Below are 26,685 nucleotides of genomic sequence, written 5' to 3' on the forward strand. Positions count from 1 at the left end.
ATTTGTTTATTTGAAATTTATTCAGCATTGTTCCTTTCTGGGGCAACATCTTCCAAAACTAGACTGCTGTAAAAAACAAATTTCCTCTTTCATCCTTCTGTCCTGAACCTTACAGCTTTGAAGTGATGAGCCTGCATTCTGCTCATACCAAATAGCCTTGGTGGAGCTTTTAAGACCTTCTTAATGCACACAATCCAGAAAGCTTTAGTCCCAAATGAGAGAATGAGTGAGCCCACTCAGGTCCTGAYTGAATTCTGAACTTACGGATGACTCACTTCATGTTAAAGGGATTCTACCGCCTACACCAACATCTCTGCTTACTAATAGTTATTGCATACTACTTTCAAATATTCTGCTCATGTATTCTGCATAAGCTTCTCTTTTTTTTTAACTGAAGATGTTTACTTTGAGGTACAGGGACTAAGGACTTTCTTGGCCCAAAGATATGAAACACTCTGCTTTTACAGTCAGCAAAAATATGAGTGGTTTCCAATTCAAGAGAATCTCCCTGGTTGAAGAGATGTAATATTTATCATTGGGAATAATGCTGAAACCTGGCACAAGTCAGAACTGAAAACTCTCAAATCTACCTATAATACAAGTTGCCCCAATGCTGACAGGTGGAAGGGTGTAGATAAACTATATAAAGGCTGTGTATCCTTTGGCAACTGGAGATAGGTCTGTGGTGAGCTCAAAAGCAGGTTATATGGGAAGCAGCAACAGTGCCTTAGCCCTCTTCAGTAGCCAGGTRAATTAGGTGTTCAAGTCCAGCTGTCACTAGGCTGGTCATAGCAGTGTGCTACCTACTACTCCCTTGCTTTGTCCAGCATTGCACAGGCTCATCTTAGCAGACACTAAGAGAGTCCCAAATACAAAACACAGAAAAATCTGGTTAAAACTGCTGCTGGTTAAAGTGAGAGGTGTAATTCCCTTGCARAGAAGGCAGAAGTCCCAGGTGTGTGTGGGGGAAGCACTGGGATCTGACAGGAACCAGGTGGCACAGAAAGTCTCACTATAATTATTCCAAGTCATCCTTCAGTTTTGCACTCAAGTACAAACGTTCTCCTTTGGCAATACTAGATCTTCCCCCATCCACCTTCCATCAACGTCCAAGAGAGTTTCRTGATAGTTATTAAACTAAGTGACCAAAATAGGTGCCTACATCTAAATTAAAGCATTTTGAGTACTGTCTTGATTAGCAAATTGACTGAACTTCCAGAAGCACCGAGTAGCTTTCAACAGGATTTTAAGCAACTCTGAAAATTGGGCAGTTTGATATGTGGGAAAGTACTGCAAGCTTTTGTCTTAAAGTGTTGGAGAATAAGTTKTCTTAGAAAGAATAGAAAAGATTCTGTTCTTTTAATTTTAATGGAGTGAAATTATTGTATCACATATCAAATGTTTTGTTCAGAAAAAAAAAAGTCATTGCCTTTTTTCCTTCTCTCCTGTCTCTGGATGTACCAGCCCARGCAGTTCTATAGGATATCCTTAGTTTTGCTCTGAAAGTTCCAGATCAGTCTGTAAATCAGACTAGTTTATTAGGAAAGAGTTTCTTTGCTGATGTTTGTTGTGATCTTCATATTATAAATTAGCATTACTGGAAACACAAGACAGTTTTTTGCAGGGAGGGTATATTTACATTCCAAGTATAAATACATACTAGAGAAAAATAGCCTTTGAAGGACATATTTTCAAGATGGCAAGCTTTTACATAATAAACAGCGAGTTAGAACTTAAATWCTTACTGCAGCTGCCTTGGCTCCAAATGTAAAGTCAACAAGCACCACAAAGTCAACCATGAGACTCTCCTCCAAAGACTACTGAAAGATCATGATAGGACACAGCTGGAGCCAAGGGGAGGCACCTCAAGGAGAGGAGATCAGCACACAGCATYGTGAATTGGTAACCTCATGCTCTTTAAAGGTTGAGAGATCTTATTGGGATTGACCATTGTTCAAAGGAAGGCTTAGTCCTCAAATCCATCCAGAAATCTGAATGAACTGTCTWAGCATCCCTTTCTTCATGACATTTACATTATCTCCACTGAAAGCAAGAGAGAGATGCCCTGCAAGTACCAGGAAAGAAGAACAAAAACTTTTTTAGAGCAAGTCGTCTTCTAGGCCAGACAGCAAGATAACACTGGCTTTCTTGTGGAGAAATGGTTTTCTCCAGGACCTCATTTGGTTTCTGTTTTAGCCAAAGGCTGCAATGTTGTGCTATTTTGTTTAAACATACCCTACTTTAACAGTCTTATTGATAGTCTTATTTTTATTGCAGACAATACTTTGATCTGGGTGCCAGAAGAGGTCAATACAAGAACTSCAGAGTTAGAGTTGTTTACATCCAGCATATAATGCAAATAAGTGAATGTGGCAAGGACATCCCAGGCAGATTAAATAAGACCATGTCTCCTAGCTCTACTTTTTTTTTTTCCCCTTTTTTTTTTTAAAAAAAAAAAAACCACAAACATCTTGTGAGTAATGTCCATGAAATTCCCTTATTTAAGGGCTTCATCACCCCCGCCATCTCTCCCATCCCTGTCCCTCTTGCCATCCACCTTCTCCCCCCCTCCCCTCCCCAAAAAAGGGRCAAAAAACAAGTTACATTAATCACAGCCCAGAAAGGCCCTGTCATAGGATAATGGGGACTTGGCGTGCCAACAAAGGGCACCCAGATGTCCCCAGCTTCCTTATCTACACAATAGGCAGCGATGACAGCCATTTTATTAGCTGAGATATTGTTACTGTCATCAGATAAAACTGTGTTTTGTTGCTTTGATGTTTGCTGTCATCATACTGAAGCTGTTTCAACTGCATAAAGAATGGCTGCAGTGGCAGCTTAAGTTCCTTAACAACACCGTCTAGAAACATTTCGACGAGAAGCAAGCAGTGCATTAATTGTGCTTTAACAGAAGATGGGAAGAGTAAACAGAGCTTCTGCCACAGTTATTTCTAGCTGACATAATTGCAGAGTCATCTTTCTTTCCTACATTTTTTCCCTGAAGGAAAGATCACCAGAAAGTGAGTTCCCTCTGAATGGAAAGCAAATCAAGTAGCCACCTCAAAGTGATGTCAGCCATACCTGTTCTGCTTCTACATATGGTATTAAGCCATGAAATAATTAGCAGATTAAATAAAGTTAAGTGGTGCTTATATTTAAGGCTTCTCCACAATATCAGAAATTATTATAGCACCCAGAAATATGTATTTTACCATTCTTGGTTTGATCATGCAGACCTTAAAGGCTAAGAAAAAAAAAAACAAAAAAAAAAACACAAAAAAAACTGTCATGCAGAGCAATATGACAACTTATTTAATTTTCTATTTAAATCCTTCCTGACAGAAGGGACTTTTCTTGAATTCCAGAAGAGCAAGCCTGTTAACCAAACCCCAAAGGTGGACACGTTTGCTCGTCGACACTGGGCTTATCTGGCTATACTATCACTTGGACAATAATTACATGAAGTGCTGCAGACATTTTAATAATTCAACATTTGCCAGCTGCTACTGAACTCCTCCAGTCTATATTAAGCATGAGGAAGGGCTATGGACTCTCCAGTGGCCTGCACCACAAGAATGCTCACACCTAATGATCTCTGCAGCACTTTTCCTCTGATTTCTGATGGGGGACAATGGGCAAGACAACAGGAATCACCCAATTAAGAGAGCGATAGCCCAGCATGRAGCATGCACCTCGGTTTCTGCAGGCAAGAAGTTACCCTTGATAACAAGAGGTAAAATAGGCAAGTATAAATGGTGYAAGCAAACATAGGGTCCTGACTGGTGACTCCTGTGTTGCTGCACATAAGATACACATCCAGAAAGCCAACAGAGGGATGTGCATCCAGTGCTCCTGCCCTAACGAGCCCTCTCACCTGCCAATTCCCACACACAGGATGTGGGTGGTGAGCACCCCCTTTTTCCAGCTCCATACCCTCCAGGCAGCCCTGGCTCCSTGTTTTGTATAGGAGTTTCCATTCCTGGTTTTCCTGCTCCATCTGGCCATCACCCAGATCCCCAGCTGATGGCCAGGCAGCACCACTGTGAGAGACACCAGCTTTGTGGTCACTCACCAATTTCGCTGTTGACTGCACAGGGAGTTCTAGCAATCATTTAACCTACCTCTGTTTCAGTTCCCGTCTATAAAATCATTCCTTCTGCCTTGTCTATTTTGATTTAAACAAACAAACTCTAACTCCTAAGGGTCAAAYGTGCTTGTATAGCACTTGGCACATTGATCTTATTTGGGTCTTCAAAGTGTCACTGTAAACCAAATGGTAAATCCTACGTGAAACAGCTTGAAGTCTCCTTTCAAGGCTCGAGAAAGGTTAGCAACAGAGAAAGTGACAAATACTGTGCACACACATGCCCAGACCCTGCTCAGATGTATAGGGTCTGACAACAGAACTTCTGCAAATCCAGAGGTGCTACACTACTCACATAAAATTCACTGACCTTCTTATTTACTTACACGATCTGGCTGTAACACATAACAGACCTATGGAAAGTTAATAAAAGAGAATTATATAGTTGTGCAACCTCGCTTTTGGTTGTATTTTTCAAGTTCTTCTCACAAGACTTTGACAAATTCTAAGCTAGCAAGAAAGAGACTGGAAAGTAGCAAATAGTAACTGGGAGGTGAAGGGCAGAGAATTACTCATATTGTTATCTGTGCATGTTCCCTCAAACAACAGCTGCTGCAAAACTTTTGACTTGCAGTTCTGACTAACACCTATTGACAGATTTAGCTCCTGTCTCCTCGTTTCACAACACAAGCAAATATGGAAGCGTCCCACCTTAATAGCTTTGTTTAAAACATGAAAACATTTATCCTTCCTGGTTATTTTTTATCACCTTCTGCTGCTCATTAGCACAATACCTGTCTGCCTGATGTCCCGAAAGAAGCTGTCAGCAGAAACGTTAGGCTGCTTACCCCCTCTCTTGCCTTTTTATAACTGGTTCAAGAAAGAGGTAGCCAATTGGCATATGGAGTACTGGGGCCCAGGAAACTATTCAATGGCAATTGAAATCTGGTGTGTGTCAGGTGTGAGGARTACTGGGAAAATCTAGGATCTTTCACAAATGAACTGCAATTGCCACAATCACAGCACCGTGATGAAAGGGGCTCTTCAATGAGCTGAATGCTTCTTGGTCATTTATAAAGCATTATTCAATTATCTAATAACTACACTGTTAGGTAATGAAATATGTTTTAAAAGGAAGATGGGAAAAAACACTAAGGATTTTGCTTCAGCAGATGTAAAACTGCCACATCTGCCTCCCTCGATACTAGCAAATTGGCTCCTTCAATATGTTTCATTTGTTCTCCTGCCAATTGCTGATCTCTTGTCAATTTGCTCTCAAACTTGGAAGAAAATTAAATGGTTTGATGACATATTGGTTTCTGTATTTTATCTTTGAAATGCAAAATATATATTTCAATGATCTTAGAAATGTTCTACATCTTTGAAATCTTTGCAATTGTAAGATGTCGGGCTTGATCCCCATCTGGAATATAAGGGCATAACTGCATCTAAATTAAGCATTAGCCTTTTATCCCAGCTGGTGATCTTGTCCATAGATTTTCCATAGATTAATATGGAACATGTTCTATATTTATTTAGAAATAGACACTATAAAAGGGGTGCCTCCCTGCAAACTTTAGGCCTTTCTGAATATACCTATACGAGATAATTGCCTGAAAATGTGTCCTAATGGCCTTAAATACTCAAAATGAAACAACACAACTGTCATCATAGCCAATCACACACAGAAAGAATAATGATAGCAGCATTAACTGCAACAATCACCTGCTCTATAAACATTATTAAAATGATGGAAACAGTATGTTGGCTGTGCCATAATACCCAGGTTAAAACTCCAGGCAGGCCCAATATTCCAGGTTACAGGTTGTAATTTATATACCTATAATTTATACCTACTATAATTTATACAACATTTATTGAAATACAGGCTAGAAAGGATGGGCTAGTGACTAGGATACTCATTTAATTCTTTGCTATGTGGCCACTTTCTTAGTCTCAATGTCATAAAAGGATTTTAGCACCAAAAGTGGAAATCTGACGAGTGCCTGTGCTTTGCTCCTGTGTGCTCAGGCCTGCCAGGGATCGGCAGCTCAGTCCATATTTCTTATTGAGACCTAAATTTGACAGGGAAGTGTAAACATCTCATGTCCAGCACATGGGAAGCTGCTTGGCACCTACTGCAGCTACAGCCACAGTTATTCAAACACAGGCAGGAGAAAAGSGGGAAGAGGAGGAGGAAATAGCCACGTCCTGTTCAGTCCAAAGGCAGAAACTCATCTCATCCCTCCTCTGTTTGGAAAGAGCAATTCAATTGCCCTGAGACCATAAGCACATCTGTAATCAAGCAGGTAGCGTCTTCACGTGGGAGTCTTGAATTCAGGTTCCTGCCCTAGGGGTGGCTAATGTGTTTTATCCATGAATTGTTTAAAATAAAATCATTTGTCATAGAAATGAATGGAAAAAGACTCATTTTCAGAGCCACTGCCACTATGGATGGCCAATATAGATGAAAGTGCTTAAATTTAGGCATTCTTGACTAAAAACAATGGCTTCCCTCTCTTTATGCTAAGTTTTCCCATCTGTAAAGCAGACACATTACAGTTTACCTAACTCAGAGAAATGGGATAATACAGCTTTGGCAAAGGAAGGGCTCCATCACATTGCTTTACTGGGCATAAAAAGATAATAAGAATATATGATTTTAAATCAACATTAAGATAGTGTAGACTCTGGCACATTTCTGATATTGCTTTGGCTGGATAATGCAATTTATTTTCCAGCAAGTCTCTTGCAATGCTTGATATTCCACAGAGCCAACCTGTGTTACAAGATGTACAGAGCTAATCTGCTGAGAAAAGGAATCATAAACAAGACTTTATCCTGCGTTATTTTATTTATTCATGAAAGCATTATTCCAATCTGTGAAATCTTGAAGTACGGGCTGGATCCTGGGATTATAGTCATGCTGATATATTCCAAGTTGGCCATCTTTAAAAATTTCTTAATTCCAGAGAAGGAATGTGGTGCCATATTTGAGATTGCCATATCTGTTATAAAACTTTCTGTCATGAGGGGTTTTTGTCTGTTTGATCATTTTTGTTTTTAAWGGCGCAAAACAAGAGCTGAAATTACACTGTTGTCTACAGTTTCCCAAGCAACTAGTCCAAGCAGGACAGTAATTGCAGTGGCAGCCAGATTCCCGGGTGGAAGTGACAGCGTCCGCCCCCCGGCCTGTCTTCGGCACAGGAAGGACACGGTGTGCCTTTGCTGTGAGTGCCACAGGGACAGGGATCTCCCTCGCCTGTTTATGTTGTTCTCTTCCAGGAGCTGGAGTGAGGTTTTTGTAATCTGTACAAAGCGTCCACACATTCCTTACAAGTTTGCCATCATTATTTTCAGTAGCATTGTTTTTGCAAGGAAATCCTTTGGGATACACAAAAAGGAAACTTGTTATCTCTTTGATGAGTATATTTTGAAGATTAAGAAGAGACTTGGACAGGAGATACAAAGAGGACRGTGAAGATTTGGAGAGCAGTGACAAGACCTGGTAGAAAGGAAACTGATTTATTTAAAAATGACTAATCAGGTGTCATSTCCCTGTGTAATTTCCCACTACCATTCCACACTACACCAGTATATATAAATTCACATTAAAGTGTCATTAGACACCATCCCTAAAAGTTGTTTTTTGGGGGTGGGTCCCAAGGCCCATATGGACTTGGACTAGAAGACCTTGCTCGATCAGATGCTGAGAGCTGTCTCCTATGTCAGTCCTGGATACTAAGCCACTGCTAAACGTCTGTTTTGTCACAGATTAGTTCTCTATGTACTTCAAGCTGAACCATGTCACATATTTGGCAGGAAATGTAATCCCTCCACAAAGAGGATTTGATCCACAGTGTGATCCTGCAGTTCTCAGGCAAGAACGGCTCCCGGTAAAGCCCCTGCATTTCCGTTTCGAGACAGGGACAAACATGGCACCATGAGAGCAAAAACTCCTTTCCCCAGTGTTCCTCAGAGCCCAGATGGAGAAAAACGAGATGAACTGTGGATATGCAATGCACAGTGCACAAAAAAAAAGAAAAAATCCTATGTCAGAATCCATAAGGAGAAACAGGATTTTTTAAAACTGTTCTCCAAGGCCCCGAGTGACATGCCCTCAAGCAAGCAGTAGCACCAGCATTATAAGGAAAAAGACGCATAGCTCTTGCTGGGAACAGCAGCCGACAAAGAAATCACTGTGTGCATGACAAATCRCGGATCCTCCCCTAGAGCTGACAGCTCCATGATTCTCCCCATCATCCAAACTCCCAGTCTCGAGGCTATCTTTGACTTCCGTGTTGCTCTCTTCTCACGTTCAGCATCTTAGATCAAAATAACAAACATAAGTTATGCCTTTCTGCCCCTCCTCCCTGACTTTGCTGCCTATATTAATGATAGTACCATCTCTCCTTATATGCTCTCTCAGTGTCTTCATGTGTTACTCCCTCTTGCTGAAGAGTATGTAATTGGAATATATTGCCCCTCTTGCCTTAAAATCCCAGGCATGAATCTCAGCAATTGCTGGAAGTCCTCAGAAAAAAAGTTGGAAGAGAGAGAGAGAGTGAACCTGCAGTTATCTCCTGGTATGACTGTTATCAATCTCCTCTAAAATAATGGAATAAATATTATGGGCATAAAAATCATCAGGAACAACAGGAGAACCGTGACCAATAAATAGTTTGTTTTTTCAAAGAGCAGATCATGCCAGACAAATGTAATTGCTTCTTCAATACTTTCTGGGTTAGTGGATGGAAGGAAAAGGGTGGCTGCTATACAGCCGAGCTTTAGTATAGCATTTGATACAGTGGCTCACAAAATCTTATTAGAAAAATAATTTATAATGTCTTGGATAAAACTGCTGTCATGTGGATTGAAAACTGGCTGAAGGAATGTAAACAAAGGATAATGAGTCATGACAAACAGCACTGTGCTGAGCTGTGAAGAGGTATCCAGTTGGGTTGCCACAGGAATTGGTGTTAAGCCCGGCTTTATTTTACATATTTATTAATGCTCTGGAAAAAGAGATGAACAGCCTGTGAATTAAATTCACAGATGACACTAAATTACTAGCTGTTGTTAACACCATTGGAGACAGAGATATTATATAGAAGGAAATCAGAGAGGATGCGACTGCAGAGTCAGTGACCAGGTTTCCCTATGCAGATATGCAAGGGAGGGTTTTATGCCCCAGCTGATGATAAGGRGAGCCCACTGACAGACCAGCCAAAAAACCTTTCCATTTAGTCTATTAAAAGCTGAGGCAGTGAAGTAACAACAACAACAACTTCTAGGACCTATTTAATTGCAACATCTTGCAAAGAGGATCCTGGAAAAGGCTTCAGTTTCATTTTCTAGTCTCGATAAGTTTTAATGTCTGGAATTTTCTAAGATTTTGTCCAGTCACACGCTATAAAGCAGCACACAGCAGTGTAATAGAAAGTCATCTGTCTTCACATCACTATGTTCTGTCGCTCCGTTGAGGAGAAATCAGCAGTAAGAATCTTGCCATTTTCTTTTGTTTTACGTACAGTATTAACACAAAGACAATACATGTAATAAAAACAGCCTCACAGGTAATAACCTCTTTCAAGAATTCAGTGTCTAGAARGAACTCAATCCCAGGAACTGAATCTGCTAAGAAACATTAAAACAAAAATAAATTCCTTAGCTATTTGCAACCACTCCCCAAATAGAGCCCATATTACAAATTCAAAAAGAAGAATTTTCAAGCACTGTGCTCTGTGAGATATGGAAAAACTGGTGGAAGTATTTCATTTTCCTAATCTGTTTTAGTGAGGCTTTGTACTCGGTGCTTAACTACAGCAAAATTTTATTTCTTTATTATCCATTTATGGAACACATTTGTATGATGAATTGGATATCGCTCTAAATTTTATGAATTTTGGGGATATAAGTGTAAGGAATGTTGATAGTTKCAATTTCTTTTAAAGTTAGAGAATATGGTCTATATATTTGTATATATTTATCAAGAGGAATCTCTCTCTACGACTTTATAGTCAGAGAGTAGGAAAATCTAAATAGACTGTAGATCTAATCAGACTCCTCAGTAAAAATACAATTCTACTTCTAAAGATAACTACCAGACTCACCATATCACCCAAAATGAAGCCAAGTGAAACCATTATGAACATCTCTCATAAAAAATCTCTGATAAAAAACTGCAGCCTGAACAAGACCTGAAACTATTGAGACTTGACTTCCTACACCTTTACATCTTGAGCTTGCTTGACTTTGGGGACCATGGAAATGCAAGTTCAAGATTACATTTTTTTTCACTGCTGGAGCCATTGAAAACTGCCCTTCCATGTGGACTCTTCAGGATATGTAGGTTTACAACATAACTGTTTCAATGAGGTTATTTACAATATTTTTTTTTTTGAAACCTTCCTTTTTTTCTTTCTTTCTTTTTTTTTTTTTTTTTTTTTTTTCCAAGTACTATCGAAGACAACTGGGTTCAAAACTACTGAGGTACTTAATATAAATTTGGTTTTATACAAAGTTATTATTTGAATGATATGAAAAACTAATGCTTGGATGTATTATTTTGCAGGAGAGTATTCTACCTCAATCAATTTTTTAAGGCTGGTGAGATTAAAATCCTTGGGCCTGATTCACATTTGGTATAGCTAATTTGACCTTAGAAAAAGCCTATTAATGTTGATAAAAAGTTATTCAATGAGTTTTCCTGAATTATAATTTTGCTTTTGATTCAAGAATTCAGGATCTCTTTTCTGTGGACTATTTGCAGAAGGTTTTCCCTCCACCATTTTTTTTTGTTCAGAAGTTAAAACCATGTTTGCCATGAAAAGTTATGTTGAACTGGTTTATGGCAGCAAGCCGGCAGTGTCTTTAAATCTGTGCAGAATTGTGRTTATCTGACAGACTCACAATACTTTAATTCTGTACTATACTATTTTCCATAGAAGCAATATCCTCAGTGCTATTTTGAATGCCTAGAATGTTAAGTGTCTGGCTCTGGCTGAGTCTCTACATTTCAATCTGTGAACACGTAGCACATGGCCCTTGATTACTACTTTTAAATTGATCTGTGTCTGCTATGAAAATATATTGCTTCATAAAAGTCTTTYGGAGTATCAGCTTCCAAATTAATGATTTTTCTCTCAAGCTCTGACTTTSAGAGCTTACAGTACAGAACTGTGCAGTCCAGCTACTTGAATCAAATTGAAATCCAAACACCATCCATCTGCAATTCAGATCCAAATTCTTTCAGTGCGGTTGGCTCGACCCTAGGTAAAGAGCAGCTGTTGTCCTGTTAAAGTGACTGTAAATAATTCTGAGTTAATGCTCAGAGAGAGAAATTCACCCTGCCACGCCGGGGACCGCTCGGTCCCCAGGATGTAGCTGGGCTCGCCCTTCGGCAGCTCCGCAGCACTCGCTGCTGCTGGGCTGCTTTACACCAGCCCAGGGCATGTCCCTGGGGATGGAACCCCAAGGAACCTGCAGGATGGAGCCTGTGGGGTGTGATGGGCATGATTGGGAAGTGCTTCTAGTTACACAGGGACGTGGGTCCCCACACAGAGCCCCAAACCCTGCCTTGCCATGCTGCCTGCCCAGGGAATTGCACCCCTGTGCTCCAGCTCAAGGCTGGAGAGCAGGACGTCGCGAGCTGCCTCCTCCTGCTCCAACTATCTCTCATTTCCCCCTCTAACAGCCAGTTACCTTTTCTCCTGGTTTCCCTGAGGTCTGTATCAGAAACAGTGCAAGATGAGGAAAGCCAAGCTTACAGCAGAGATTCAACAAAGCGTCAAAAGGAGGAATTTTCCAATGAAAAGAGATGGGCCCTAACCAAGAAGGAAGGTGCTTCTTGTTAGAGCTGTTGTATGAGAATAGCAAATGAATCATGATGTGATAGCCCTATTTGAAAGGGTGTTTTGAATGGAGCTGTCAGCAAGTATTTTAATAGCAACTCTCCGGTTTCTGCTTTATGGGGATTTATATTTTAACCACCAAAAAGAAAACATAAGTAACAAGGAGGGATTTAGGAATTGTTTAGTGTTTGGCTGTTCAAAGGAAAAAGGGGGAAAAAAAAGCCCTCCACATGCATTGCAGATAATGAAAATTGCCATTATGTTTTTTTCCTCCATTTGCTGATGCTAAACACTGTAATAATGCAAAGTCCTTATGATTTTCTAAATCTCCTCAATAAGGAGGATATTATTTAATTACTGAGTCTCCAACGGCAAGAGCTGTTACCACCAGCAGCTCAAACTCATTCACTCAGTTCCCCTCCCTGATTAAAGGGTCTTTGCAGTATAAAGAAATCAATCAATCAAAAGCCAAGACTGCCGACAGATGACAGAACAAAAAGAAAAAAAGCACTTCAGGGACAGATTTTCAACGGCTCAGCACCCACAACTGGGATTATTCTTTTGAAACAACTCAGCCCTCCTTTAGGCACCTAGAATAGAGCCAGATAGTTCAAAGTGCCCAACCAACACTTCTTCTGAAAATTGGCCCCCTGATTGCAGCTATGTGTCCTACAGCTGTTGGGGCTTGCAACAGTCAACTGCAAGTCAACCCCCTGGGAGGAAAGTCATCAACATCCCCGCTTCTGTAGGAAACATAGCACTAATACTTCATCATGCTCATCAGTGCTCTTAACATTGTTTACTATGAGGAAAACAGAGGCAGCCAGGTATATCAACAGAAGCTATTTTTACCACATTTCCACTGGAAGAAGCAGTAGCCCTGAACTTTGATTCCTTTTGCAGCACTCAAAACCAGATGTCCATTTTGCAGCAAAGAGCTGTTACTAGTTTAAATATCAAGCTCAAAAATGAATGCTACTGTCTGTATGGGGTTCCTTGGGGGTAAAGAGACATCCTCAGGCTGCAATTTTCCAAATACTGATTAGGTGAAGCCGTATCTTGAATAATAATTCTAGAGCATTTTACAGCTTATGAAAGCAGCAATAACTTTATCTGAGAACTATGAATACAGTMCAGAGGCCTTTCAGCACATCCCTCACCTCCACAAGAAGCATTTGATGGTATTAGCATGCTACCTATTTATTCAAGAGATATACAAAAAGTTCAGTTAACAATTCATTTCTTTGCAGCCCACAGCTGTGTAAATATTGTCTCAGATTCTCCTTTGACATCCTACTAAGCCTCAGACCTCATGTGCAAAGTGATACAAACCAAACTCAACATCTCTCTAGTCTGCTGTCGTATCCTGAKATACCTAGGCCTGAATATTTTAGCTTTTCATGACAGAGCAATGATACTGGGTGACACATACTTAAAAAGAAACAGTGACCTCATTTTCTCGAGGAAGTTTTACTAAGAAGTTCCTAGATTTTAATCATGGAGCTGCATATGATGGAAGCTTTGTGAAATCACTGTGCCACAATTTGCATGACAGCCTCTAAAAAAACAACCAAATCAGAGCTCTGCATTGCCTATGACTGCTACACAGTGTCACTTCTATTTTGACTAGCCCAGATGAAAAGCTGTGTTAAGTTTTAGAAACTTCTCTCCAACTCCACTTTCAAGTCAATATACATTCGAAGGCTACCTGCCTTTCCTATTTTCTCTGTGGTTGTTAAGGAGATGAAATTCTTTCTGTATGCACCAGGTATCCCTTACACAATGGGACAGAAAAATTGACATTATTATATTGCACAGTGGGTCATATTTATGAATTGCTGCATGCTCCATCAGAGATCTAAATAATGTAATGTTTTGGATAGGTGCAAAGGGCCTGAATAGCTCCAGCTTCCATTGATCTCCCTTCTAAACTTCTTATGGGCTGATTTGAAAAGGCAGAGCTTCCTCCAGATCAATTCAACCCAGCAAAATGATTTATTCAAGACAAAAAAGTAAGGAAAAAATTTCACAGCAATCTGWCTTTCCRCCTACTCCTTWCCTCTTACCACAGAGAACTGATGCAAGGTTCAAGTCTCTGAAAATACATACCTGCAGTAGCTATTTAGGCCCACAGAGCTTAGCTGAGTTCTCTCTTAGTTCATGTCGATGCACATGATAGCTGGCTTGTATGGAAGACTTTTTCTGGTGTTTGTTTAGTGTCTTCTGCTTTAGAGATCTGTGGTGAGGAGTTTTAYGTGATGCACAGATCACTGCAGCTGGAATTAGTGACATGCCGTCTGCCTGTTGCAATCAACGGCTGCACCAGGACACAGGGATGTGCTGGAGCTTGGGGATGCCCAGAAAAGGCCATTCTGTGGAAATCACGGCACAAAATCCTTCTGAACATGTAGCTGGACCCTCACCTAACCAGGACTCCAAAAAGAGGAGATAGGGCAAGGCTAGTGGGAAGTGACCCATGGTGCCTTTCAGCTGTTCTCTGGCCTCCTGGTATATGATGAATTCCCCTTTTCCCTTGGTCTTCCTTTGGCCACTTTCTGGGAATGAAGACTGCAATTCCTCAGCCTAATTTCACATTCTCTAAAACTGAGATCCACACACTTTGCAGCAAATAAATATTAAATACATAAACATGCAAGTCACTGCCTATGCTTACATTTTCCCTCCATATAACTTATGTAGATTGCTGCCTATGTGTATAGCTCTCATTACAAATAAAACATAAAAGCCAATGCATATCCTGAAGAGCTATTTTTCTTTATTGCAACAGCATTACATGAAGCCTACTAACATAAACAAAGATTGGACTTGGCTCTTTTTGAACAAATAACCGTTTATTGTCAAGGCTTTTCAGGAGCTTTCATTTTCCTTTCTGAAAAACACCATCCGGTGCCAACCTAACAAATGTGTAACATTAAGCAATAAGCAAAATAATGGGACTCCCCACCACACGGGTTTATAGACAACTTTAGACTGTCACAGTTGTGCAAATCTAAGCTAAAACAGAAACTCAGCTAAGTAATACAGACATATTAAACCAGAATTTGACCTGGGAATCCTTTGGGGTGCATCAAGCTCTGCAACTGGTGGACTGGTAACGGAGGAGTCCACGCGCCGCCTTCTCCTGGTTGCTGCTGCTACAGCAGGACTTGRGCCCCTTGCCCCATGTCACCCCTGTGCAGGTCCTGCCCGGATGCCTAGACCCAGGACCATCAAACAGGCTGTGAGCAAAGCTCTGGCCCTTGGCAGGCTCCAGGCGCTTGTTCAACCAGATGCTCCCATGCTGAAGTTATCACCAGACTCTCAAACGGAGCCCTGAGCAATCCCACAACAACCGACCCAGTAGACAATGAGCAGAGATTATTCAGCTTCCTTGTACCATGGCTAAACAGCAGCTTCCTTCCTGCCAGTGATTATGGCTGTGATTAACTGCACGGTTCAAGGTGAAAGAATAATGCGGTTCCAGGCATATATGGCTTCCCTTAACCCCAACAAAACACAGTGCCAGATATTTCAATTAGTGTGCACCAAGGTCACAAAATCAATTTCTTATCAGCCAAAAACACACATACTGTAAATTTCGTTTTCAAACCATAATCTCTAAATTAAATCTGTGTACCTAAAAAATATACTGTGCAAAATTGCAGTACTTCAGCCCCCTCCCTTGCAGCCTAGCAGCATTTTCACAAACATCACCTGGCTTTGTGCTCTGTATTTAGAGCACAATGTTTGGTTAGATCCTAATCTTCTTGGAGAATGTCATTATCTCTTTCTTTGGCAAATAGAGGCACAAAGTGTCAATTACCTTCTTAAACTCTTCTACACATACAGCTTGAGCAAGGTTTGATATTCTGTCTGCCAGCAGCTCAGTTGGCAATTTTTCACAGTCATAGACACAAAAATTGTGCACCAGCATATCATCCTAGATAAATTATACATATCTAATGAGGTTACAGACAACTTCACCACTCCTGGACAGTTTATRCTGGAGGAGAAAAAAAAATCCTGAAGAAAACAGTTTTCTACTATTAAATTCTATGAGTTTTGAACAGAGACAAAAGTAAAATGAGTACTGCAGACTGGTATGATATTATATGGAAATTAACATAGCTGCACAGAAATGACAATATCTTCTCTTAGGTATCTAATTCTTCAGGATACTTTCTTCATTATAAGGGTAGCACTAGCTTCATAGCCCCAGAGGCAGCTGTCGATTCTGATAGCTATAGGTGCGCTATCTATAGAAAGTTCCATCTGCATGTGAAGAAGAACTTCTTCACTGTGAGGGTGACAGAGCCCTGGCACAGGCTGCCCAGGGAGGTTGTGGRGTCTCCTTCTCTGGAGATCTTCCAAACCTGCCTGGATGCCACCCTGTGCCACAAGCTCTAGGTTTCCCACTGGAGCAAGGAGGTTGGACTAGATGATCCCTAGAGGTCCCTTCCAACCTCAACCAGTCTGTAATTCTGCAATTGTGTGATGTGCAGACCTAGATACAGGAGATACCTCCAGAAAGTAGAATTTATGCAAGCTATTTCTTTCAAAAATTTTTTTTGAGATTGCTTTACAATTTTTAACAGGAAAGACTTTTTATTCACATACCTATATATCTAGATCCCTGTTTATACAATTGCACTTATTTATTCTGCAGGTATCTTCCACCTTTTTATTTCAGACCAGCAAGTAAGAAGAATGTATTGCTCCTGCAGCAGCTTTAGGGAGGAAGTTAGATGCTAGAGATATAAGAGGTGAGTCATCTCCCTGCTAGACACAAAGTAGGCAGACTCTGAGGTAATTAGTTTAGAGCTTCTTAAATGATTTTCCCATATTCTCTAAACATGCAATGCATTGATTGATTTTTAGGGCTGTAAAGCAGGATGAAAAGGGTATTGTCCGCAGAAACAATGTTAGCATTATTTGGCAAGAGTTAAAATACATTTGAATTAAATAAATAAGAAACTATCCATATGCAGATGATCAGCTTGAAAGTTTGGGTGCATTTTTGAGAAAGGCAGCTAACTTCTTTTTTTTTTTTTAACCACATCATCTACACATACTTTCAAATCTCTTTAGATATAAACAGTACTAATTCAAAAGAGAAAGGGGACATGATTAAAGATGTAATGAAAGGAAGCTGTGTTTCTTCCTAGCCCGTTCAAAAAAAAACATTACTGCATTTTAGTCATGTTCAAAGTACCATTTCAAGAAAATGTAAACAAAAATCATGTAAAAAACAAATTGAGCTTTTTTTTTTTTTTCCTTCCCCTCAAATGTGTGAGTGCTGTGAGTCTTATCACGGGCTTGGTCCAAGTCTTATTGAAGACTTACCAGACATCTTACCAGATGACAGCAGTGGGTTCCATCTCTGGCCCAGGTAAACAATATTTCCTACCAGGAGAAGGAGGGCAAGTCCTCCAAAGAATTTTCTCTCCCTCACTAAAGTGACAAACGGAGGGATTTTTTCATGTGAGTGAGCAAACAGGGTAAGGCAACTGGAGTAAAGCAGCCTCCTCTGTGTCTTATTTAACATGATCATGTTAACACTTGAAGCGTTCTGTGCTACTTTTGTGTCTGGCTGATGTTCTCCTGTGCAATCTGGCACTGCTGCAAGGGACTCTCCCCTGTCAAACTCCTGGTCAACTCTTTAAAAGCTTCCAAGAGAGTATACTGGCAACAGTAGCTACTTAGGATAAGCAGTTCCAGTTAGTTATGAAAAGTAAAGCCAACTCTACAAATTCTGTTTTGACTAACATTGTTACCAAAGAACACAAAATTTTCAGGAACACAAACGTAGCTCAATAGTTGGCAACTGGAAAGCAACTGTGCAGCCGCCAGAGAGCAGACACAGTCTGCATGTTCCACAGCCATTCAGCACTTCCCAAGACCAAAGCATTATATCTTGTACGGGAAAGACAAGAGTCAGAAAACACAAAAAAAAACCCTTTCACATGAAAAGATGTGGCCCTCAAAACTTTACCTCCCCAAATGGTCAGGATCCTACTACATTAGTATATATATTAACACCCCCATTTTCCTCCCAGGGAAGCAGATATATGTCCACATCAGAGAATATGTCAAATCCTGTGGGCCAATTTTTCAGGCCTTTCAATTCAATAATCTGCCTGCAGGTTTAGTCCTGAGTGAATGATCTAGATACTTCAAATTGGCAAGATACTCTCAAATGAGCAGCAAAGAGTTTTTTCTCAGTATCACTAGTAGCACCATCACACAGTTCGTTATCAATTAACCTCTGCACTTCAAGAAAAGGTGAAGATAATCAGGTAAATTATGTCCAAAACAGAGGTGAAGGGGAGCAAGTTTCCTGTATGCTAGATAGGAACCCTGAGAACAAGGACATAAATAAATGTAACCACGTACCAAATGGTATGGTACTGCATCACACTTCTCAGGAGCAGCAAAAACACAGTGAAATGCTGTAATTATGAATTCAAAGACCACCTCTGCTCCTTCATGGAGCCTATGCTTTGGGTTTACCTCATTCCAACTGGAAACCATGTGAAAGCATCACAGAATTTGCAGGTAAAAGAGCAGAAATGAGGAGAGACACGGTGGAGGAGGAAGAGGGGAAAGGGCAAATCAAAGTGAAAGAAGAGCATGAAGGCTACAAGCAGTGTGTCAAAAGGGCTGAGAAGTGGGATCTGCTCCAACCTTCTACACAGCATATCCCAAGGTTTCCATTCGGTCACCTACTGTGTTGAGCCCATTTATTTGTGTTTGGCTAAGGCCTATCTTGCTCCTGCTGTGCTATGCTAGAGCAGCTGCAATTTGCCTTTTTATAGCCTGTGGTAACTGATATCAGTGAAATGAATTTAGGAAGTGTGTGGGTTGGATCTTCCGTATCAGTGATTTCAGACTATTTGGTAAACACAGAAGTGACATCCAGTGATGTATGCCTGCTGGTAACAACAACAGCAATCTCCTCTGGTGAAGCAGCATTTCGATTGCGTTGCTTGCTGTTGAAGGACACTTTGTGATAGAATGAAATGATTATACACAGTGGTTTTATAGGGTCATGCTAATTTGAAAGGTAATCTTTCTCTAAAACTATATACCTATTGAGGACTGTAGGTTGGCAATGAGGACACAAGTGAATCAGAACAGATTCAGTGACTTCCATAAAAGTTGATGGTGGGACACAGTGACATCACCTGTGAGCAAAAGCAGGTGTCTCATGGGAAAGCTCCTTTTCAGAGCTGGCAAAAGACAGAGTTGGGACCTCCACTAAAACACAAAAAGTTTGTGTTCAGATTTGCAGTAGGCTTTCAAATTGATTCATCTGAGCAAATATAAATTACATTGCTATTTAACAAGGATTCTATATTTTGATACAAAGCATTGCTTTGTATTGGTGTATTTTTTCTGCTCCTGGAAAAGGTTAAATATCATTGCAATGCACTCTAGAAAGAGAGTTGTAGCCCTGCTTTACTAAAGAGTCACCCTGATCGCTTAAGTCCCTGCTCACTGCTTCTAGAAGCAGTGACTGGAGTGCTTCTGGAGTTGTGACTATTTTACAAGTAAGACCGAATAATTTTGGAAATATAATTTGCAAGTGACATTTGCAGGGGAATATTGTGCAGTGATATCTGGGCGGGGATATTGTGTTCAGACTTTTCCTGCTTGCCTGCCTGCCCTCCTGGAACAAACAGCACTGCTTCATTTTCCTGCTGTATTTTACAAAGTTAAAGTAAACACTGTGATCACACTGTTTACTTTAATTTCCTGCAGTGTGCCAGCAAAGCAGCAAATTGGCAGTCAGCAATCAAGATGCAGCCAGTATTGAAAAAAGCAGAGCTGCTTGGGAAAGCAGCAGTGATGCCAGCCCATTTTTCTCTCTGTTTTAAAAATAAAATATTGGCTTCCATGAAGTTCTACTTCCGCTCCATCTTCTCTAAAGGATCGGAAATTTTGTTTGTTTCTTTTTTTTTTTTCTTTGTTTTTTGAAAGAAAGCTGAGAATACGAGCAACACCTAATCTCTATGTCTGACTGTTCTTTTCAGTTTGCAAACCAATTTCACATATTGAAGCAAAAGGTCACCCTTTTTATATAAAGAAATGGATTTACAAAAGTGGCAAAAACATGCTTTTTTGTCTGTACAAAATCCATACCATGCTTGCATAAGAGGAAGTTAACTTGTCAATAAATCTGTCTTATCTGGTTATATTTTTATCTTCATGCCAAGAACTTTAGCTGTGCAATTTCAATTAGGAGTACAATAATGTGAAGCTAAAGCCTCATGTATTACATTCAGAATATGCATCAGCCTCAAAATAGAGTCCTAAAAAGAAAACAGTTAAAGTTTCAGAGGCCAGTCTCACTTATCTCATATTACATAAAACACAAAATATAAGTACAAAACAAGAAGTAAGAAGAACATGATATTATTTTGTACCTCTGAGGTGTAAAGCTTGACAAGGTGACTCATTTATGGCCTCCTGGAGGATATTATGCAGAAGGAATTTATTACTATGTAAGTTACAATTCCAGTATATAGAGGGGGGCAGAGCCTGCAGTCAGTAATTCTCCTGACCATGTGCATTCCTGCACATGCTCTTGCTGAAGACAATGAGATTATGAAGAGGATTAGCTTTTTGTTAGACTGGCCAAAGTATGCCTTTGGAAAGTCCAAAACATGACCTAATTTAAAGTGGTTGAAATCTTGTGGGAAAGACTGTAAGTGGATAATTATTTTAAAAGCCATGACTTTGACACCAGGAAATTAAATTCATATCTATATGTCTTTATCTATACACAGCAAATCCAATAATCTCGAGCTCTCTGCAGTCACTTTGCCAGCTGGCAAAGGGAGCAAAGTAAAAACTAACAAAGCCCATTCCTAAGCTATGCTGACATCAGTGGTTCATGATTCATCAATAGTGGTGCTAGGAAATAAATGTAACAGGACATATTGCCTTCTGCAGCACAATAAACTCTAAGGAAAATGTCTAAGTGTATCACATTGAAAAGACACAACTAGCAGAGAAATAACTTTTACAAGTATTTAAAAGTTGTTACAAGTAAGTGAAAGTAGAGACAAGAGTTTAAAAGAGTAAATCTTTTAAATAAATTGAGAATATCCCTTTAAATAAGAACGGACCATTTTTGAGCTATCTAAACTAACATTTTTTGATACTCGGTATGTTTACATGGAGAATATCATGCTTGCAAAAAACATTTGAGTTTCTTGTTCTAGAAAGAACAACAAATCAAAATTCAAAGTAATCATAACCATGGTTTAACTGGATATCAGAAAAAGCACGATGAAGAGTAAGTTCTACTCTATGCAAAATTATTAATGTCAGTGACAGCAATTATGACTCCTACAACCTATCTAAATAATAAAAAGGACAAACGTACACACAATGTACTATTTAGAAAATGCCTCTATTAGCACATAATTGATGATCTCTTTTGAAGGTGACTGGACTATCATCGTAAAAGCCTAAGATTATTAACTGAAGAAAAATGGGTAGCTCTCTCCAGAATAGTAGATATACCTGCCACAGTCCCTATACAGAAAGGCAAGATCTAATACATCATTAAGCAACTGAAGCTTTACTTTACACTTTTTTTTAGCTTCAAACTACTTATGATAGGGTTTAGACTATATTTCTAATCCTTTTTAGAGCCTACGCAATTAAAATTCATGCTACTTGTTTATGCTATTAGAGGACAACTACACAATATTAATAATGCACTGTCTAACGTGCTGCCCTAGAGAAATGTAGGCTCTCTTTCAGGGACAGCAGYCACAGAGTTCTAACACAAGCTTCGCTACTTAGCTGGAGGGTAAATGACTTTGGTGGTCGTTGAGGTACTTCACCAGAAAAAAATGTTGGTGTCCTGACCTGAGGCTTGCTTAAAACCATTTCTGCTTAAGTGCAAAGCATTGCAAATAGAGCTAGAAGCTGCTTTGCCTCAACTGACATAGGAAATTATCTTTTAAAGACTCAGTTTCCCAACACTCAGAATAATTCTTAACAAACAATTAATTGCTTCTCAGGCTTTGCAAATGATTGTCATGTCTACTTTACTGCATCAATTTTTCTTTAAATAACAGATAAATGTCTTTATAAATTTGAAGGTAGAATTCCCTAAGAAAAAATGAAAGACAAAAAAGTAAAAAAGAAAAAAAAGTAGAATATGGCGGGTGAGTTAAATCCATCCTCATGGAATAAGGTCAGTAGAAGGAAGCACAAYTATCTTCACTGTAAATTTACCTGATATTTCATAACCACAGTTTTCTAGAAAAGTACTGACAAAGAATTTTTAGTGGATTCCTGATTATGGGAAATAGCTAAATGTTGGTTTAACTTGCTGCAGGTTGCAGTAGAAATTGACTGGGTTTTCCTCCTTGCGTTATTCAGAAGTGTAGGTTCTTGATTCTGCAAATATCTGCTTAGAAGTCAACCAGCTTACTCATAGTAATAAAATTGAATTCGTGAAAATGTTASTGTAGTAAAGGCCATTTCTTCTTCTTATAGTTCAGTTCTTCTTCTTCAGTTCAATAATGACTGGTCTATATTCGTGACAACATTACCATTATATTCAAGAAATAGTTTTAGTGATTATATTACACATACCATGAAGAGGCTCAGGGAACTGGGTTTGTTCAGGCTTAAGAAGAGGAAGCAAAGCTTCCTTAGGGAGGATGAGGCAGAGTGGAAAGTGCAAAAGAAAGGTAAAAGTTGCATGAGAAATTCATGTAGATATTATAAAAAAGTTTTCAAGATGAGATTAGTCAAATACTGGAATGGGGGCCTAAAGAGGTGTATAATCTTCATCCTTGGACACAATCAAAATTTGTTTAGACAAGAAGCTGAAAAACCTCAACAAGAACCTGAAAAAAACTCATATAAGTCAGACTTGCTTTTATGAGCGGCTGGACCAGAAGACCTTCACTAAACTAAGCTGAACTAAATTAATTCTATGACTTTATGATTATATGTTTGTTATTATTTGGGCCAGCTGTACTTCTCTCTGAACATTCCCAGCTTGCAAAAAGGGGGAAGGTAGCTATCCTAAGAAAAGTTATCTTTGTACTTTAAATTTTCCCTAAACAAACACACTTCTAACTATACCATGACAAATAAACTATGAAAACCCAAACTAACAATGTACAGCTTAAGCGYATTCATATCAAACATATGACATGACATTGATTGATATAATTTTATATCAAGCCTGTTATTGCTTAATTTTCCAAGATGCACGAGACACAAACTCTGACCAAATGGCTGGTTTGTATTCATAACTACCACTCAGGACACTGAAAAGTGACAAGATTCATATGAATTTCAGTCTGCCTGCAGCTTGGCATCACTATGTCTAGCAGCACAGGGAAGTGTTAGAGCTATCCATAGTAAAGGGCGACTCAAAAATAAAGCCAGAGAAAATATCCTTTTCTTTGGATGGAAGGTATCGGTATCTGATATCCCTCCCCAGGACTCCACAGGAGGTGAGACATGTCCACAGGACTTCTAGTATATTTTTCTTGTAAGTAGCTATAGTGAAAAAAAAAAAAAAAAAAACTGGCTTCACATGCTGGAATTTCCCCATGGAGTACAGACCTCCTCCATCCTCTAGTGCTGCTTGGGAACTGTATTTTTTGGTCACAGCTGTTGGGAAAAGTCACCTAGTGCTATGTGCACATGGATGAGAGGTGAGGGCTGTGAAATGGCAGTCATGYCAATCCCAAGCTTCAAAAGTCTTATATCACAAGGGACTCTGCTGAAGCTAAATCAGAGAAGATAAACCAGCATCTCCCATGCAAAAGGAAAGCAGCAAAACTGAACTGGAAAACAGGCCCTACACAAATGAGATGTGATGCATGGTTAAAATTCTAGTTTGAGGCTGAGATGTAGAATTGCTCAAAAGTTGGTAARACCTAAGGTTTGGCTTTGAGAACATGTTAATATAAGATGGTATTATGACAGAATGTTTACTTCTTGGGTTAACTGGCTCTTTAGTAAGTTTTTCAAGCAATTACMTAACAGAAACACATACAAGTAAAATCTGCCTACCGTAACAGAATGATATGCCATTTCCTGTATATCCTTGGGTGCAATAGCAGCCTTGTGTCCCACCCTGGACTTCACATCGGGCATCTTTATGGCACGTCATGTTGCAGCTTGCAGAAGTATAGCCATAATCCAGCAGACTGGATATAAGAACTGAAACAAAGCAAAACCATGCTTGTTTTTTCATTTAAAAACTGCATACCACATTCTAAAGTCAGATCCGGGCAAAAAGTATCCCAGAAATCAGCACAGAAATCAGGTAAATTTAACGTTGTTGTAGTATCAAACAACAGGTCAAGGGCCACAAGATACAAGGGCCACTTTACTGGTTAAGACTACTCAGGCTAGAAAGGGAGGCATCAGAGATGAAGAACTTGTGTCTATGTTCATGAAGTATAAATTGGTGGGCAATGTAGAAGTTACTCAGGGGTCTTGCGAAATCATTTTAAAGGCTTTCAAAGCTCTCCAGAACTTCCCAGTGAATAAAACAGAGACATTTATTTGCAGTCTGAATTATGTATGGAGTGTAATCCGAACAGCCCTACAAAAACCAATGGGCACATGTCAAATAAGGGTACACATATCAAGTGTACATATTTCAAATACTAGAGAGGTTTCCCTAGATGATTTTCTTAAAAAWTTTTTATAACCATTTCCATACATATGTCACTAACACATAGCCATGGTCTGAGAAGATTAGATTGACATAGCACAGCATTTATAGAATTAGGATGTAAAAACTTCTCCAAATTATTTAAAGGTAACCTCTTAAAGTACCATTTCCATGTTATGAAAGTAATTCCTTCTTTTTTCCAACCACTGAGTGATTCCCAAATGATATATGTGCTAGTTGTATAAATGCACAGAGATTTCAGTACAGAGAAGAAAGAAGTAATCTCTCCCTTTGAGAAAAATGCAAGCTCAATGAATAATTATACACACCCAAGAGCATGTTAGAAMCAAGGCAGCTAATTCAGAAGGGAGAGTAAGTTTCTAACTCTGTACTTTATAAATTGACGGCAAGACATAATGAAAGTTATAGGACATAAAGTTGCTTTTGCATGTTGTCTTCCCCTGCAGTTCTGCTGCTTCCTACCCAAATATTATTTGGGATATTTGATAGCCTACTATCACAATTACAGGTTTAATTGCTCCAGGATATCTCGTGGAGGTGTTGTTTTCTCAGACACATAAAAATTTCACGAAAAATTCAAAAGAGTAAAAATTAGACACAATTTTAAACAATTATATATAATCCAAATCAATTCAGGTCTCACCAAGCTACATTTTTTCCCTCTGTTTTCAAGAGGGGAGACCACCTTTTAGAGATCAAACCAGAAACTATAGTCATATTAGTGTCTATAACAAATCAAATTGAAAAATCTCTTAAGCAGAAAAAAAGAAAAAAAAAAAAAAAGTGGTTCAGGTTTTGCAGAACAGAACTCAATGAGATAGCAATTGGTATCAGTGGGATTTGGTTTTGAGATCACCTTAACGGTGGGATTTCCAAATCCAGTCGCCGCACCGATCACAACTCCAGGAAGCTTTCAGTCCCTCGTAGCCAGCAGTTTTCCACCCGTCTCCAATACGCTCACTTCCCTCCAGCCCCTGCACTGTGGTCCCCATCAGTCTTGGTGCCAGACCCCTTTCCCTTCCCCTTGCCGCCCGCTCCCTGGGGAAGGGGATTTCACCTACCTAGGAACGGGAGCAGTTTCATTGGTGATGCTGCTGCTGCGCGGTGCCTGGTGTGTCACAGGAAATATCTCCCTGCCTTGCAAAGCACAAGCATGTGCAAAGGACGCTCACAAGCCTATGAGGAAAGCGCAGCCTGGTGTAGCCACAGCCCTCACACAGCCCCTCGTCCCAAACTTCACGTTTCCCAAGGCTCCTGAGAGGCTCTGAGCAGAACAGGGAGGCTTAAGAGTGGGCTGAGGATCTGCTCCTCCAACAAGAAGGAAATGAATAAGAAAGGAATAAGTGAGGAATTAACAGGGAGGCACCAGGCTGGTCGTGTAAAGGCTTGTAAAATCAGAGTCTGGACCCTGGAAAATCAGGAGATTCAGGGGTGACAGGGCTAGAGAAGCATGAGTTAAAGGAGCTCTGTGGGAGGATGTCCGGAGGAGGATGATGATGGATGAAGGAGAACAGCGRTGTGGCTGGGGCAGCCAGCAGGCCTGGGGCATGAAGCAGAGCAGGGAGCGTCCGGCGGGTGGGAGGGAAAGGCTGGACGAAGATGTGAGCCTCAGGAGGGCAAAGGAGCAGCCTGGAGCGAGGGGATAGTGCAGCAAATCCGGAGGATGAGGAAGCAGTGAAAGAGGCTGGTAACCAGCTCAGGATTTACGAGTTTCGAGGCAACAGGCTACGTGCTTCCTTCCACCTTTTCCTGGTGAGCTCTGCATACGTGAGCTCCAAGACTCAGTTTTTTAGAGACAATCCTGGCTGGCTGCAGTAGTTCTTCCTACGGCGCTCTTGGTCTTTAAGAGAGCGCCTTACTGCAGCCAAGCTATAATGCCTAAAGGGTAACAGCCTGTGAGGAGGCACAGGAAATCCATTGGCCGCTGCTTTGTGAGGAAAACAAAGACATATAGATAGGGCAGAGAGAGGCAGGAAGGCCATTGTATGGCCGGGAATGTGTGGAGCAGGAGGAGCCTGAGTTTCTGTGAATTCACGTGACCAAAACTGGGCACTATGTAG

The 26,685-nt window shown here is 40.1% G+C and overlaps 1 protein-coding gene across 1 annotated transcript in view; it reads right to left on the bottom strand.

Annotated features, from left to right (window-relative positions):
- Nucleotides 1–26,244, bottom strand: part of ADGRL4 (adhesion G protein-coupled receptor L4) — a 69,768-nt gene extending 43,524 nt beyond the window's left edge. Inside the window, exons 1-2 of the mRNA XM_026037955.1 lie at nt 25,687–26,244; nt 23,995–24,144 (exon numbers count right to left, since the gene is read on the bottom strand). Coding sequence (XP_025893740.1) covers nt 23,995–24,144; nt 25,687–25,708 — 172 coding nt within the window. The 5' untranslated portion in view covers nt 25,709–26,244. The remainder of the gene's footprint in view (nt 1–23,994; nt 24,145–25,686) is intronic.
- Between the last annotated feature and the right edge of the window lie 441 nt (nt 26,245–26,685).

Source organism: Nothoprocta perdicaria, unplaced genomic scaffold, assembly GCF_003342845.1.
Source record: "Nothoprocta perdicaria isolate Ctin4 unplaced genomic scaffold, notPer1 scaffold_20, whole genome shotgun sequence".
Lineage (NCBI taxonomy): Eukaryota > Metazoa > Chordata > Aves > Tinamiformes > Tinamidae > Nothoprocta > Nothoprocta perdicaria.